The sequence below is a fragment of the Octopus bimaculoides genome, chromosome 7, assembly GCF_046866305.1.
Source record: "Octopus bimaculoides isolate indiv1 chromosome 7, ASM4686630v1, whole genome shotgun sequence".
Classification (NCBI taxonomy): Eukaryota; Metazoa; Mollusca; class Cephalopoda; order Octopoda; family Octopodidae; genus Octopus; species Octopus bimaculoides.
The window spans coordinates 33,622,653-33,638,455 of NC_142934.1; the positions used below are offsets into that span (position 1 = coordinate 33,622,653).

The window sequence follows — 15,803 nt, forward strand, 5'->3', positions numbered from 1 at the left end:
TGTTCAACTTCAATAGAATGTTCCTTGTGCCATTCAGTAACAACTTTAGCTGTGTGAATAGTTCTGCAACCATAGGATGAATTTGATCAGATAAAATGCTTAAATAGTCTTGATTATTAATTCTGCCATGAAGGGAAACCATTGGGCTGGTGGATTTCCAAGATATAGCCTCCCAGATCATCACAGATCTTCCTCCATGTTTAACAGTTGGAAGAAGGCAGTTTGGGTCAAATGCTGCTTTTGGCTGTCTCCACATGTATACTCAGCCGGTAGTCGGAAATAGGGTAAAGGATGACTTGTATGAGAAAATAACACTCTTTCACTGCTCTAGGGACCAATTCTGTAGGTTTTTACTCCACTCTAAACGCTTTGCAATGTTTGTTTTTGAAAGTAGTAGTTTTCTGATTGCAGCCCTCTCGTGAAATCTGGCTTTGTGCAGCCCCTGGCAAACAGTTTTTTGGAAACTGGATTCTCGAGGTGGTCATTAAGCTCTGCAGTAATTTTGGGAGCTGTACTTTTGTGATCTTTTCTAACAATTCGCGTAAGAGTCTGATGGTCCCTATCTGAAAGTTTTGGTTTTCTTCCAGAGTTTTGTTTCGATGAGGAGGTTTTTCCTTCTTTCTCAAAGGCTGTCATTACTTTCAAGACAGTACTTCTTGATACACCAAACATTTTGGCTGTTTCTTTACGCTAGTGCCTGCAATACGAGCACCAACAAATTTGACCTCTTTGAAAGTCCGATAGATCTGTCATTTTAATGAATTTTAATTACCTTTTTCTGATGATATCTGAAAAGAAACATCAATTTTAGCAAAACATATTAAGCAACACTAATAATAAATCAAAAAATATAAAAATAAACAAGCTTTTGATGGTTTTATAGATATTCAAAATTACGATGCTATGATGCTAGGCGTTTTCATTATTTTGTCCAACCCCTGTCTGTATATATAATGGTTAAGATTGATTAGGTACACAATAATATGAAATGTCGAAGTCAGCAATTCTAACGATAAAATTTGTTGTTATAACAGCATGTTGTAGGATGTGAAAGATGAACAATGCATGAAATTTTAGGAAAGTATTTATTTACCGTTACATTGAAAATACCTTGCCTCGTTGGGCAGATTATAAAATCCAAGAGCATTCAAAAGAAAGTTAAATGTGGTAGAATGTTTCTTTGCATAGTTTGGCGTATACAAATTGTTAGTAGTAATCCACAGATAGCAATAGAATGATGTTGTAAGAGAAGAGAATTAGAGCTAGTGGAAGTTGTAGGGTCGTGGGATGTTGTCTCACAGTTGCTGACAGTAAATTTCATTTCTCTGTCTGACTATTGTCTTTAGTATCTGCCTTGCTTATGATCATGCTTCTAGCAGTCCACTCCCTAACTGATTGAGTTGTCACGAGCCAGCTCATTCAGTTGTCACCAAGTGACTACTCGTTTTTGCTTGGGGCTCTTGCTTTTATAACTATCCAGAAGGATAGACATATTGTTGAGAACAATGGGCTTCGTTGGTGGTACTGTGATATCTCTATTCTAGCTTTTGGTGAAGTAGAAGAGGTTATAAGGGCCAAGAGGTGAAGACATTATTTCAGGCAAATGTAAAACTGCTGTCAGAGAAAAACCATTGTTTCACTGTAAGAAAAGTTCTGTTGAACTGTTAAGTTAAATTTGGCTATGGTGGATCGAATTCACTTCATGCCTGCAAGATCCAACATATATATTCAGGAGAGAGACATGTAGAAGACAGTAAAATAGTGTTTAAATAAAAAATAAAAAATCCTGATTAGTTCTAATCTTTTCTTTTATTTCTATATACAAAATTCCTAAACAGGAAATTTTGACAATCAATGTCTGTGTAGGCAACATTTAATTAGTGAATTTAACATTTTTGTAATTAGTTCACCTGTGCCCCACCTCCAATCCAGCAAATTGATTTTGATGGGCAGAAATCTGTATGTGCAAAGGATCCCCAAATCTATTTAGAACAACATATTAATGGCCTGTGTGTGAACACTGTAGTAAGGAGTATAAATACCACATTTTGCTAAACTCTGTCCTTGAAATTTTTCCATGTCAACACGATGCATCATTAACAGAGTTTCACTCTCTCAAAAAGTAGATTCATTTATTTGTCTTCAGAACTTTTATGATTTCAACTTCTCCAACAAGTTGTTTTTCAGCATATTACCCCATGTCATTTATTTTGTTGCTGTCTCAATGGCTTATTTTGGACGTCTTTGTTGCCTTTTTGAAGAACTGTTTTGAGAAAAACAGATATTGCAGGTATATCAGATCCTTCTTCATTTGTATGAATGATTTTTCTCATTTTTTGCTATCACCAGTGAAATTTCATAGCTTGCTTCAAAGATATGATTCAGGGCTGTAGTTTGTGCAGTCAATTTGGTGTTTTCCTGTCTTTAAATAGGTACCATTCTGAAGCTATGGCTCTTTACTGGAAACAGTCACTATCTTAATATCCTAAAGAACATTCTCCAATATACTGCAGTAAAGAACCATAGTTTCTGTATTGTACCTATTAAGAGATATGTGAACATCAAATTGATCACACTATTACAGTGATGTTCAAATTCCTTTAATAGGAATTAGCAGGAATTTCAATTCCTAATATTAACTTGCCTATGAAAACTAGGATAGACTATTTTGTATACTACAGTATTTTCCAGTATTTAGATGGTATGACGAAAAAGTGGAATGGGTGAACTTCATCATCAAAGTGAAATAAGAAACATTTGAGAAACTTTATTTCATAAATTTAAATATTAAAATAAAACATATCTATAATTTTTTTTCCTCTCTACAAAAGACTTGCTCCCCATCTCTCCCAAATCCATACTGAACTAGAGTGGATACCATTATTCTCCTGTTTAGCAGTGGGGGTTAATTCATATTCTACAACTTTTTTGAAGTTCATTTTACTGAGATATAGATGAGATTCTGAACGGCCTGGATCTCCAATTAAAACCAAAGTGTTATTTGGTAAATTCTTCATCCACCTAGCTACATTTGCTGAAAGACTGATGTCATAAAGCATGTCACCAAGAAGCACAACATTTGTATACAATGTCTTTTCATGAAACAAGTTTCTATTATCTGTGTTTACTGTAACATTATTTAATGCAGAATTCATTCTGATTGCAGCAATTGCCACTGAAAATACAAAAATTGGAATGGATTAGTAAATGAAACGAAACAAAGTACAATAATATGAATATAAAAACTAATGTTGAAATTGTACAGCATAATTGGTATATATTAAGTATATGTGTCAGTAATATAATCCCTATAGCTGAGGAGCAGAGAAAGCTCTGGCTAGCTGAGTTTCTAAAGAGGAAAACAACCAATTGAGGAATCAACAGTCTGTGATTCATCAATAATAATGTATGGAGCTCATAGGAAGGACACCACTCAATTGTCAATGTATCAGCCTATATGAACTGTAAACAGAAGTTTTATATGGTCTCTTGACCTGCAAGAAATAGCATCCTGTTAAAAGAAAAAATATACTGGAAGATATCATCCTACATACTGCTAAAACAACATGATCATAGCTGGAATACCTCTGATCTCACAACCAGAGATGAGAAATAGGAGCCAACAAGAGGGTCACAGCATGACTGCTCAAACTGCAAAAAATAACAGCCAAATCTTCCTCAGATCATACCATTTTAAAATAAGAAAACATATTGAATAGTATGACTCTGAATAAAAGATAGGACAATCATGGTTAGAATGCCTCTGATCAATCAAATCATGGCTGAGATAGAAGTAAGAAAAAGCTGTAAACAGGCCCCATGAGGATGCACTGCTTGCCACTGCAAATAGCAGCATTATATATTGTTGAAGTGATTTATTAATTTGCAATTTTTCATCTGAAATTCTGAAGAAGGCAAGCATAAACCATTTTAGTAAATCATTTCTTCACTCATTTTATAGAGATGAGAGATAAATCTGAATAAAAAAGTTTTATCAACTTTTGATATACTAGCACAGAAAGAAAGCATTCATGAAAGGAGAAAGTAAAACATTGGAAGTAACAAGAGTATTATTATGCAAAGATGAAATTATAAATCATTTTTGAACAGAGTACCATGATAAAAACTCAAGGCATGCACGCATGCATGCAATCCACTCACAATGCTTTGGGTTAGCCCAGAACTATAGCAGAAGGCATTTGACTAAGCTGCTGCACAATGGGACTGAATCTGAAATTACATGGTTCATAAATGAACTTCTTAACTGCACAGCCATGCTCAAGCCAATGTATTGAAATATAATTCTGCTTTAGGGGGACTATAGCATTGTGGATAGCAGAAGAGAAACTGAGTTCAAAATTAGTTGTGGAGGGAACCTGTGGAAGAGGTAGACTCAGGAAGACATGGGTCAAGGTGGTGAAGCCTGATCTTCGAATGTTGGACCTAACAGAGGTAATGACAAGTGAGCAAAACCTTTGGCAATATGCTGTGCTTGAGAAGACTCGTCAAGCTAAGTAAAATCATAGTAGTGGTTGTTACCAGTGTCATATGAAATCATAGTTGTGGCTGTTGCCAGTGCCATGTATATGGCACCTGTGCCGGTGGCACATAAAAAGCACGCACTACACTCTTGGAGTGGTTGGCATTAGGAAGGGTATCCAACTGTAGAAACCATGTTAAAGCAGATTGGAACTTGGTGTACCCCTCCAGCTTACCAGTTCCAGTCAAACCGTCTAACCCATAGCAGCATGGAAAGAAGAAATTAAATGATGATGATGATATATATATGGCACTTGTGCCCGTGACATGTGTAAGGATTTTCGTGCGAGATCGTTGCCAGTGCCCCTGGACTGGCTCTTGTGCAGGTGGCACATAAAATACACCATTTTGAGTGTGGCCGTTGCCAGTACCGCCTGACTGGCCTTCGTGCGGGTGACACGTAAAAGCACCCACTACACTCTCTGAGTGGTTGGCGTTAGGAAGGGCATCCAGCTGTAGAAACTCTGCCAAATCAGATTGGAGTCGGGTGTAGCCATCTGGTTTCACCAGTCCTCAGTCAAATCATCCAACCCATGCTAGCATGGAAAGCGGACGCTAAACGATGATGATGATGATGATGATGTATATGTATATATATATTGATAAAAGTAAGTGCCTGATTCAAAGAATACTATAATGTTAAGTATGGAACTAAATAGTTCAGAAACATCATGCTACTCATTTAAAGCCATTAACAATATTGACATGTAAGCTTTAGTTAAAGGAATATTACCTGGATCTATGTCATTTGCAACAACATGAGATGCTCCAAGCAGTTTGCTTACAATCGCTAATGCTCCACATCCACTGCCCAAATCAAGCACAGATTGATGTTTGATGATTCCACTGTTATCCAGCAAAAATCTAAATAATATGATAATACACAGTCAATATTTAATGAAAGAGCTGACAAAAATTATGTCTGCATGCATGCATACATACATACATAGCCCTAACTACAGTGAGCATGATATGATTAGCAGTGAGGGAAGATCTAGGGCTCACCAGGTTACAATGGTGCTAGATATAGATACAAATAATATTAATTAAAATTTTAAAATTTGTAGTGTTAGTGAAAATGTATGCTCATTGGGAATACAGTAATCCTTTGACTATTGTGGGTGTTACGTTCTAAAACCTCTCACAGAAATAATTAAAATCTAAAAAATATAAATACATAACAGCCACAGAAACCTGCGATATACTGAGGAGTTCACGATATAAATTTACATATATTAGCCAGAAAAATTTGCAATGTACTGAGTGCGCAATAGGTGAACCACGATGTACTGAGTGCACGATAGGTGAACTACGACAAAGCAAGTTTTTATTTGAAATTTTTTTTTGTAACTACAGATTTACAAAAAACAAAATTTAAATAAAATCTTTTTTCACTAAGTTCTAGTAGAGTGAAATTATAGGGCCCAGGGATGAAACAAATATAGTAATAATGCATAATAGATATCATATAAGTAAATCAGTGAAGAAATTAGAGAAGTTAAATTAATTAAATATATCTTTTTACCCAGTGCTTAACTCCATAACCATGAGAAGAGAAGGCATAGTGGTGTTCATTTAATAATGATAGTGTTGCAGCCGTGTAGGTATTTGATTAATTATAATCTAGGTGGGATCATCATCATCATCATCATCATCATCATCATTTAACATCCACTTTCTATACTGGCATGGGATAGATTGTATGACTAGAACTTATGAGCCGGAGAGCTGCACCAGATTCCAGTCTAATTTGGCATGGTTTCTACAGCTGGCTGCCCTTCCTAACACCAACCACTCCAAGAGTGTAATGGGTGCTTTTGCATGCCACCTGCATGGGTGCCATTTACATGACACCAGCAACAACCATGACTACGATTTATGGGTGGGTGCCATTTACATGACATCAGCAACAACCATGACTACGATTTATGGGTGGGTGCCATTTACATGGTATTGGCAGTGACCATGACTAGGGTTCATAGGTACCATTTGTATAGCACCAGCAACAACTATGACTCACAGATGCCATTTACATGGCATTGCCAATGACCATGATTCCTGGGTACCAATTTACATGGCACCATAGTCATGGCCATGACTAAGATGTGCAGGTGTCATTTACATGGCACTGGTATCAGCCATGAGGATTCACAGATGTCATTTACATGGTACCATCAACAACCATGACTATGATGCATGGGTGTCGTTTACATGGCACTGGGAGTGAATGACCATGACTATGATTTACAAGTGCCATTTACATGGCACTAGCATGGCCACAACTACAATTTCACTTGGCCTGACAAGTCTTCTCATGCACAACATATTGCCAGAGTTCTCAGTCACTTGTCATCACCTCTGAGAGGCCCAACGTTTGAAGATCATGCTTCACCCTTTGTCCCATGTCTTCCTAGGTCATCCTCTTCCGCAGGTTCCCTCCACAGTTAGAGATCAACACTTCTTTATGCAGCTGTCCTACACACACACACACACACACACACACACACACACACACACACACACACACACGCACACACACAGAGGGAAAGTAACTAGGCATTAGAAATTGCATAAAGAATTTTTAGTATCACTGAAGTCATGACAAAAACATTTTTTAAACAGACAACACTAATGAGGATTTCTTATTTTCTTATTGTCTCATTTCTTGTTTCCAGATGGCCAGTCACTTGACTGTTCAGGAGCAAGCTAAGATAGCAGTACACTATGAAGTGTGGAATTCCATTGTTTTCACAGATGGTGGCGTGTATGGAAAGGTAATCATACAACACTACGTCCAGAGACAATAAAACGTTGTCTGCAAAGTTGATGACCACAGGCTCTGTGAATGATGCAAGAAGAAGTGGCCATCCAACCACATCCCAGTCACAAGAAAACGTGGCAACAATGCAACAAATGTTTAATAGCAGCCTGCAAAAATCAATATGTCAAGCAGCTCATGAAAGTGGACTAACAAGGCACACAATACATACGGTGTTGCATAAAGAATTGAATTTTTGTCCATGGAAACTCCATTACATGCAGGAGCTAAAACTTAAAGACTGTAACTGCAGAAATCCAGAACTCCAGAACTCCAAGAAGTCCAGATCTCACTCCATGTAATTTTTATCTGTGAGGTTACACAAAAAAGGAAGTGTACAAGACAAAACCCCACACACTGGGGGACTTGAAGACATGGATTCAGGAGGTTCTCATTGATATCCCAGATGATGTCCTTCAGATGGTTGGACATTCCATCCCTGGCTGTTTGAAGAAACTGGCTGACGCCATCGGTTCTTATGTTGAAATATAAAGATTTACTTTCATTTTCCCATGTAATAGAAAACATGTATCATTTGTTTCAATAAATTTGTAAAAGGAATATGGATTTTATTACCAATTTATCAATGCCTACTTACTTTTCACCCACCCTGTATATATGTATATATGCATGTGTGTAGGAGGATGCTCTAAAAGCATAGTTGCTAGAATAAGAATCAGCTGGGCAAAGTTCAGAGAAGTATTACTTTTTCTGGTCAAAGAACCTCTCCTTCAGAGTGAAAGGCACATTGTATAATCCCTGTATAAGAACAACTATATATTGGGTCATCTCATAAATAACGTGGTTTTTTCAATTGCTTTAACTAAAAGTCGAAGGGATAAATTAATTGCATCAACTTGCTATAAAATCAAGTTGTAATTTTACCTTGTACTTATTCTTAGTGCACATTTTGAAAAGTGCAGTTCAATTTTAACGGTTATTTTCCCAAAGCTATAATAGAAGTGACAAAGGAGCATATCCAGTATATTTTATTTTATGAGTTCAATAAAGGCAACAATGAAAATGGAAAGTACAAGGAATATTAATGCAGCATATGGGGATCGGACGATAAGCATAAGCCAGTGTCAATGGTGGTTCCAGAAATTCCGAGCTGGAAACTGCAGCCTAGAAGACGAGCCTCATCCTCGAAGATCTGTAGAGCTTGATGAGGACATTCTGCAAACCCTGGTGGAACAAGATCTCATTGTAACCATTGAGGAGCTAGCAGAGAAGCTTGCATTTGGTTATTAAACCATTCATTGACACCTGCACTAGAAGAAAAATGACCATCTTTGGTTTCAAGATGAAAGGTGTTCTTCCATCAGGATCATGCTCACCCACAAACAGCAAGGATGACATTTCAAAGGCTGGAGCAATTTGAATGGGAAACGATGCCCCACCCACAATATTTGCTGGACATTGTCCCATCTGATTATTATTTATTCTGTTGTCTTCAAAATCATTTGGACAGAAAAAATATGAATTCTGTGGACAAGGTCAGAACAGTACTGGGGGAATATTTTTCCACACAGACAAGTGAATTTTGGAAGAGAGACCTTGCAAGTCTAAAAGATAGATAGAAGAGCATTGTAGAAAAATATATTTTAGATTAAAAAAGAACTTTGTTTATCTTAATTTTGAAAAATAAAAGAAGTATTAAAAAAAATGGCATTATTTATGGGATGACCTAATAAATGGTAGTGAAACAAGGGCTGTGACTACAAAGGACATACGAAGGCTTTAAAGAAATGCAGTCAGCATGCTCCAATGTGAGTGTGCATGTACAAATAAGGGCAAATGTTTTAAGAGAAAAATTGAGTATAAGAGGCATTAGATGTAGTGTGCAAGTGAGAAGATTGCGCTGGTTTGGTCATGTGATGCATATGGATGAGGACAGCTGCATAAAGAAGAACTGATCTCTAAATGTGGATGGAACGTGTGGAAGAGAGAGACTTAAGAAGGCATGAGATGAAACAGTGAAAAATGATCTTCAGATATTCAGCCTCACAAGGGAGATGACAAAACACAAAGATGATAGGCAATTTGTTGTGCTTGAGAAGACTTGTTCAGCTGAGTAAATTCGAGTGTATAGAGACATGTCATTTATGTCTATTCCCCTTGTACACAATCTGTCCCTGACAAACACCCCAACACATCCTGTCTTCCTAACATCCCAAATTGGCTTCACTATATTTCTCTCTCTCTTTGCATCCTTGTGAACCTACTTGCATTCAATAAGCCTCTATTGAACCTCTTCCCTACAACATATTCCTAACACTCCCTCCTTCTACTTCTGTCCATTCCATACATTCTTTCTCCTCCATCTCCCACTCTCATTTTGCAACATCACAAACTTACCCAATCCTTGACTCCACTTATATATACCTCCCTGTAACTTTACGCTCAACCACATGTCCACATGTGGCCAAATATTTGCTACGTTTTTGGTCCCCCTGAGTTTACTGATAGAACTTGCTTTCTATTTTTGTGTCTATGTATAAGCTTTTTGTCTCTCTATACTTATTATTTACATTTCTTATATATTTTTTAATATTTTTACTGATAGGACCTGCTGATAGGACTGTACTGATAGGATTTGCTTTCTATATTGTGTCTATGTATAAGCTTTTTAACCTTCTATACTTTTTACTTGGATTTTATATTTTTATATATTTAAAAAAATTTTTTATATTTTTTACATAATTATAGAGTTAATGCTTTTGTATTTTTTCCACACATATTTTTCTGTTTTCTCCCCTCCACCCTGTTTTTTCCATGTACGTCTATAGACACGTAATGGAACCTTATATGTGCGCGCTCGTGAGTGTCTGCGTGTGTGCGGGTGCGTTCGTATATAGATATATATGCATGCATGCGATAATATGCGCAGTTTTAGACGCGCTTTAACCTTATAGCTTTCCCACACTGTTTCTTGTTTTTAGCCCTATATAAAATAAATTTTTTTGCGTGCGTGTGTATAGGTGCAGAGTTGTTGTGTGCGTGTGAGTATGGATGTGTATGCGTGTATATATATACATGTGTACATATATGTATAGTCTTTAGCGAATGTATGGGTGAGCATGAGTGTGTTTACATACATGTATAGTTTTTTGGCGAGTATGTGGGTGAGCATATGTGTGTTTAAAGCGAGGGTGGTTTTAGTATATAAGTATAGGCGGATGGACGGATTGGTGTGCTTACGCGAACCTACGGCTTTTTCAAATAAGCTATGTAGCATTCTTCTCTACTCGCAGTTGTCATTCAGTAATAATGTCTTACGGTTGAGTTGATTTTTATGTATTTCCCTGAAGAGAAGATTACTTTTTTCTCAACATCATTCATTCCTTTGGAATGAACCAATTGTAATTTTCGAAACATATGTCGGAAATAAAAGAAATCATTTAATACATGCGTATAACTCCATTTATTTAATCTTGTATTTATTCAAAATACCTCAGATTAACAGGTTGTTTCTACCTCATAAACAGGAGTTACACCAAAGTTATTTTGTGAGCTTTGCTACCCTGGTAACTGCTAACCAATTCATTTTATCAAAGTTAATTATTAATTAAGAGAAAATAAATACATATAATTAAATATATATATATATATATATATATATATATATATATATATATATATATACATACATACATACACACACACACACATCAAGAGATTTGGTGAATAAAATTTGAAGAGAAGCAACAAAAATGTATTAGGTTATAGCAGTATGTACGTTTCGTACAAACTTCATTTATTTATGTAGTGAGAACACCACATAAGATGTGCAATGAAAATATACTCCTCAGCTGCATAATGGAAGTTCATTTTGTAAATGTGTGCAAATACATGAGTAGGAGACAAAGAGAATAACATCTTGACTGGGCTGCTAATCAACAGTCTAGTGAACCAAACAGGAATTTAATTTCTATATATTCTATTTGTTCTTCTTTCTAGAAGGAAGAGTAAGATAGCAGTAATTTCAATTTAGAGGAAGGTAGGTTAGGTAGTAAGGGAAGGCAGGTTAGGGGTGAATCAAGCAAGAGAAAAAAGAGAGAAGAAGAAAGGAAAAATATATATATATATATAGAAATAAAAATGAAAATGGAAGGACAATATCCTAAGGAGTGGCTAGAGGAAATTTAAGGTAAGGGTATTTAGGTCAAGATATTGGAGAATTATTAAGAATATATCTATTCGTCTGTATATTTAGAATAATACAATAATCTAAAGTACTGAAATTAAAACCATAGAGAACATTAATAGTTAAATTAGAATAAGACAAACATTTATAGTTAAATTAGAAAAAGATATACATTTATGTGGGGTAGGAGAAGAGAGATATTATTTACAAGAAAACCATAAGAAGAGAAGATATCAATGGCCAAAACAAATCAAAGTGAAAGGGGGTGGGGAAGAAGGAGAAGGAAAAAAGGGGAGGAATAAAGTTAGAAAATCAGGACTAAACTAAGAGTATTAAAGCTATGGTTTCAGAATTGATAAAATGGTAGAAGAGACTTAGAATAGCTAGAGAAATGTAGGAATATTATCAGTGGGTTGGGAAAGGTTAAAATGTATTCCAAAATTTTTATACTTTAAAGCTATAACTTAAATGAAGTAGTTAATAGTCTGGGATATGAAAGAGATTAAAATATATTATTAGCAAGATTTACTTTTTAAAATATTTAAAGGTGCGAGAGTAACAATGTACACATAGAACCCTAAGGTCAGATCTATTGTTAATTAGATTAGGATTGTCCTTAAGTTTAAAAATTTCATAAATTTCCATAGAGCACAGTCCACAGCCGTATCTACTATTTCTATAGGGTTGTGCCCTCCTGATGATTTCCCATTTAAGGGTAAAATAGGCACGTTTTTCAATCCTTTAATGATAATCATTATTTTCAACACTTTCCCCGCAGCATTAACACACAACACAGCAGTAAAACGAGCTTTGGTAACACCACAGTGACTTGCATCTACATTTTTATTGTCAACAAAGTCTACGGTTGTTGAACTCAACATGTCAACATATACAGGTGTTTCATCCATATTATAAATCTGGTCAGCATCCTTATCTGCTGTTAATACTGGAATGCTATCTTGATGGTCACTGGCGATTTGTGCCTTTTCTCCAAGTGTTTTATTGTCTGCTTGACCAACATGTGTAATCTTTCTTACAGTCAGTTAATTCCATTTCATGAAATTGAAAATCCATTTATCAGAACATCTAAAGCTGTTCATTTCAATTCCAAACCTTTTTACCAATTCAAAAGTATATTCCTGTAAACGGCGATAATTTACAATTATATTGTTTGCACACCGAACAACAATCCACTGTAAGAGTTCAATCTCTAGATCTCTATGCGCTGGTCCTCTACCTCCACCAATTGATCTGTGCCTCCTCTTGTCTGACAAATTGATTAACTCAGTTTCTTTTGTGCACCATTCTCTCAATTGTTTTCTATCAATACCTAAGTCTCTTGATGCAGCTGATAAATTGCCAGAATGTTCTTTCACTCATTTAATAGCACTCAATTTTTCACTAATGGTATATGATCATTGAACATGTTTTGATATATTTTCTTTCAGCTCCATTTTGGGAATAAAAATCCTTTGAATTTATCTACAGATGTATTTACTCCACCAAAATTTACTGTACAATAACGTAATGAAGCTTGCAACAAGATAATTAGTAATGACACATGTAAGGAACATTAACAGCAAGACAGTGGTTATTCCCTGGATATTGGTGTTACAAGTTGAGATATTCAAGGTAAATCAGATCATGTAGCAATGATGACAAATATAATCAGATCAGACAAGTAGCATGGGGCAGCTGATGAACTATCAGATAGCGGTAATCAATCAAAGGGTGTTGCATTACTCCTCTGATGAAATAAAGCTAGTGCCGAACAGAGCAAATGAATGTCTAAACAGAATGCAAACAAGACACTAACTCTGTTTCAACTTTTAACCACAAATAACTGCCCAACCAAATAAACACCCATGGCGATCTAATGGATAGACGGATTTTCAGAAAACCCCGGTATATGTTAAATAAAATGAGACAACAAAGCCAAAGCTGTGTGGAATTTTCAGGACATGTGAGTGTACATTTCTTGAAGAATGTACACACACGTGCAACCTTTAAAGGACACAAAAATGTAAGCCTAAAGACTTACACTTTTTTCCCTTTTTCTTTTCCTTTTTCCTTTTTTCTCCTGTCAGTAGTCCTCTGATAAAGTCCAAATCATTCTAATGATCATTATTTACAGTATTTACATTTAACGGATATTTGTCCTCATCTTGTTTGTTGAGGGCATATGGTGTAGTAGTTAAGAGCACAGGCTACTAACCCCAAGATTCCGAGTTTGATTCCAAGTAGTGACCTGAATAATAATAATAATAATAATAATAATAATAATAGTAATAATAACAACAACAACATCGAAAAATACCTTAGGAATAAGAACCCAAGTTTGAAAATTCCCCAAGAAACCTGATGAAGGCTGGAGGGTGTATTAACCGGAATGTTGTGTTAACAACAAACAAGATGAGGACAAATATCCGTCAAATGTAAATAATGTAAATAATGTACATAATTCCTCATCTCTTAAATATAGAACTGTATCATTCTGATGATGTTTGTTACATGGAATGAGATAAATGCAAATTTACCTAAAAAATAACAAACTAAAGCAACTGTAAATGTTATTTTAACTATAACTTCTAATTGCTAATTGTTGCTCCATTTCTTTTCTTATCTGTATACATATATATATATATATATATATATATATATATATATATATATATATATATATATATATACTATAACCTCAGGCCAACCAAAGCCTTGTGAGTGGATTTCATACACAGAAACTGAAAGAAGACTTGTATATATGTTTATATTTGTGTGTGTGTATCTGTGTTTGTACCCCCAACATCGCTTGACAACCGATGTTGCTGTGTTTACGTCCCCGTAACCTAGCCGTTTGGCAAAGCACACTGATACAATAAGTACTAGGCCTACAGAGAATAAATCCTGGGATCGATTTCTTCAACTAAAGGCGGTCCTCCAGCATGGCCGCAGTCACATGACTGAAACAAGTAAAACAATATAAAAGAAACTGTCATTTTAAAACCCGAGCAATGTCGGGTATCTCTGCTAGTATGTATAAATATATAAATATATATATATATATATATATATATATATATATATATACACACATTGGCAAATCTTTTCTTATGTACTTCGACTCTGGCTAAATAAACCTGTTGCCAAGTCCCTTCTGGCAGATTGGTACAATTCCCAGCTACCACCGTTCTTCCAGTCCTTCCAAGCCTGTTTCTTTTGTCTAATATATATACATATATATATATATATATATATATATATATATATATTATATATATATATCACATATATCTATATTACATATATATATATATATATATATATATATATATATATATATATATATATATATATATATATATATATATATATGTACATATATATATATATATATATATATATATATATATATATATGGGAGAATATACGAAAAAACAACAACAGACGAGGACAGGTGGTGTAAATAACAAAAGGATGTATTAGTATGACGCTCGGGAATACGGAAAGTCTTTGACGTTTCGAGCTACGCTCTTCAACAGAAAGAATACGGAGACAAGGAGAAAAGCACGGAGAAAAAAAATTGAATAGTGTCCAGTCAACGGTCAATCATAATAATGGCTGATCATAACAATGGCTGACCGGAAGTTAGAAATTCTTTTTTCAGGAGAGCTAAGAAAAGGGGGTGACAAACGGTGATCGAAGAACGAGGGGCTGTGTGTGGGAGATAGAATGCTGGTGATCTTGACGTATGTAGTGTGAAAATGGGGAAGGGAGAAAGCACTTGGTCAGTTGTAGTGTGTGCGTGGTGTGATGCGAGGGTATTGGTGTGGTGTGATGTGAGGGTGTTGGGATGTGGGGAAGGCATGGGTGGAGTGTGGGTTAGGCTGAGGGTGGGGTAGAGGTAGGGGTCTGTGGGTAGGGGGTCTGTGGGTAGGGGGTGGGTGGTGGGTGTAAGGAATTGGATGGGGTGGAGTGGGAAGGTAGAGTAGGAGTGTGTTGGGGTGTGGTGGGATGAGCTTATGAGGGGGTGTTGACGATGAAGGGGGAAGGGGAAGGTGGATGTAAGAGAGGGGGAAGATGGGTATGGGAGGGGAGAGAAAGAGAGGAGAGAGGGTGGGTATAAGAGAGGGAAGGTGGATTGAGAGAGGGGGAAGGTGGGTATGGGGGGAGAGAGAGGGGGAAGGTGGGTATGGGGGGAGAGAGAGGGGGAAGGTGGGTATGGGGGAAGGTGGGTATGGGGGAGAAAGAGAGGAAGAGAAAGAGAGTGAGAGAGAAGAGAGTGAGAGAGAGGGAAGAGGG

The 15,803-nt window shown here is 36.1% G+C and overlaps 1 protein-coding gene across 2 annotated transcripts in view; it reads right to left on the reverse strand.

Annotated features, from left to right (window-relative positions):
- Positions 1-1,071: 1,071 nt before the first annotated feature.
- LOC106879381 (electron transfer flavoprotein beta subunit lysine methyltransferase) overlaps positions 1,072-15,803 on the reverse strand; it is an 89,588-nt gene continuing 74,856 nt past the window's right edge. For both annotated transcript variants that reach the window (XM_089355134.1, XM_089355133.1), the window contains exons 2-3: positions 5,273-5,403; positions 1,072-3,175 (exon numbers count right to left, since the gene is read on the reverse strand). In XM_089355134.1, the coding sequence (XP_089211260.1) occupies positions 2,823-3,175; positions 5,273-5,403 (484 nt within the window). In that variant the 3' untranslated portion in view covers positions 1,072-2,822. The remainder of the gene's footprint in view (positions 3,176-5,272; positions 5,404-15,803) is intronic.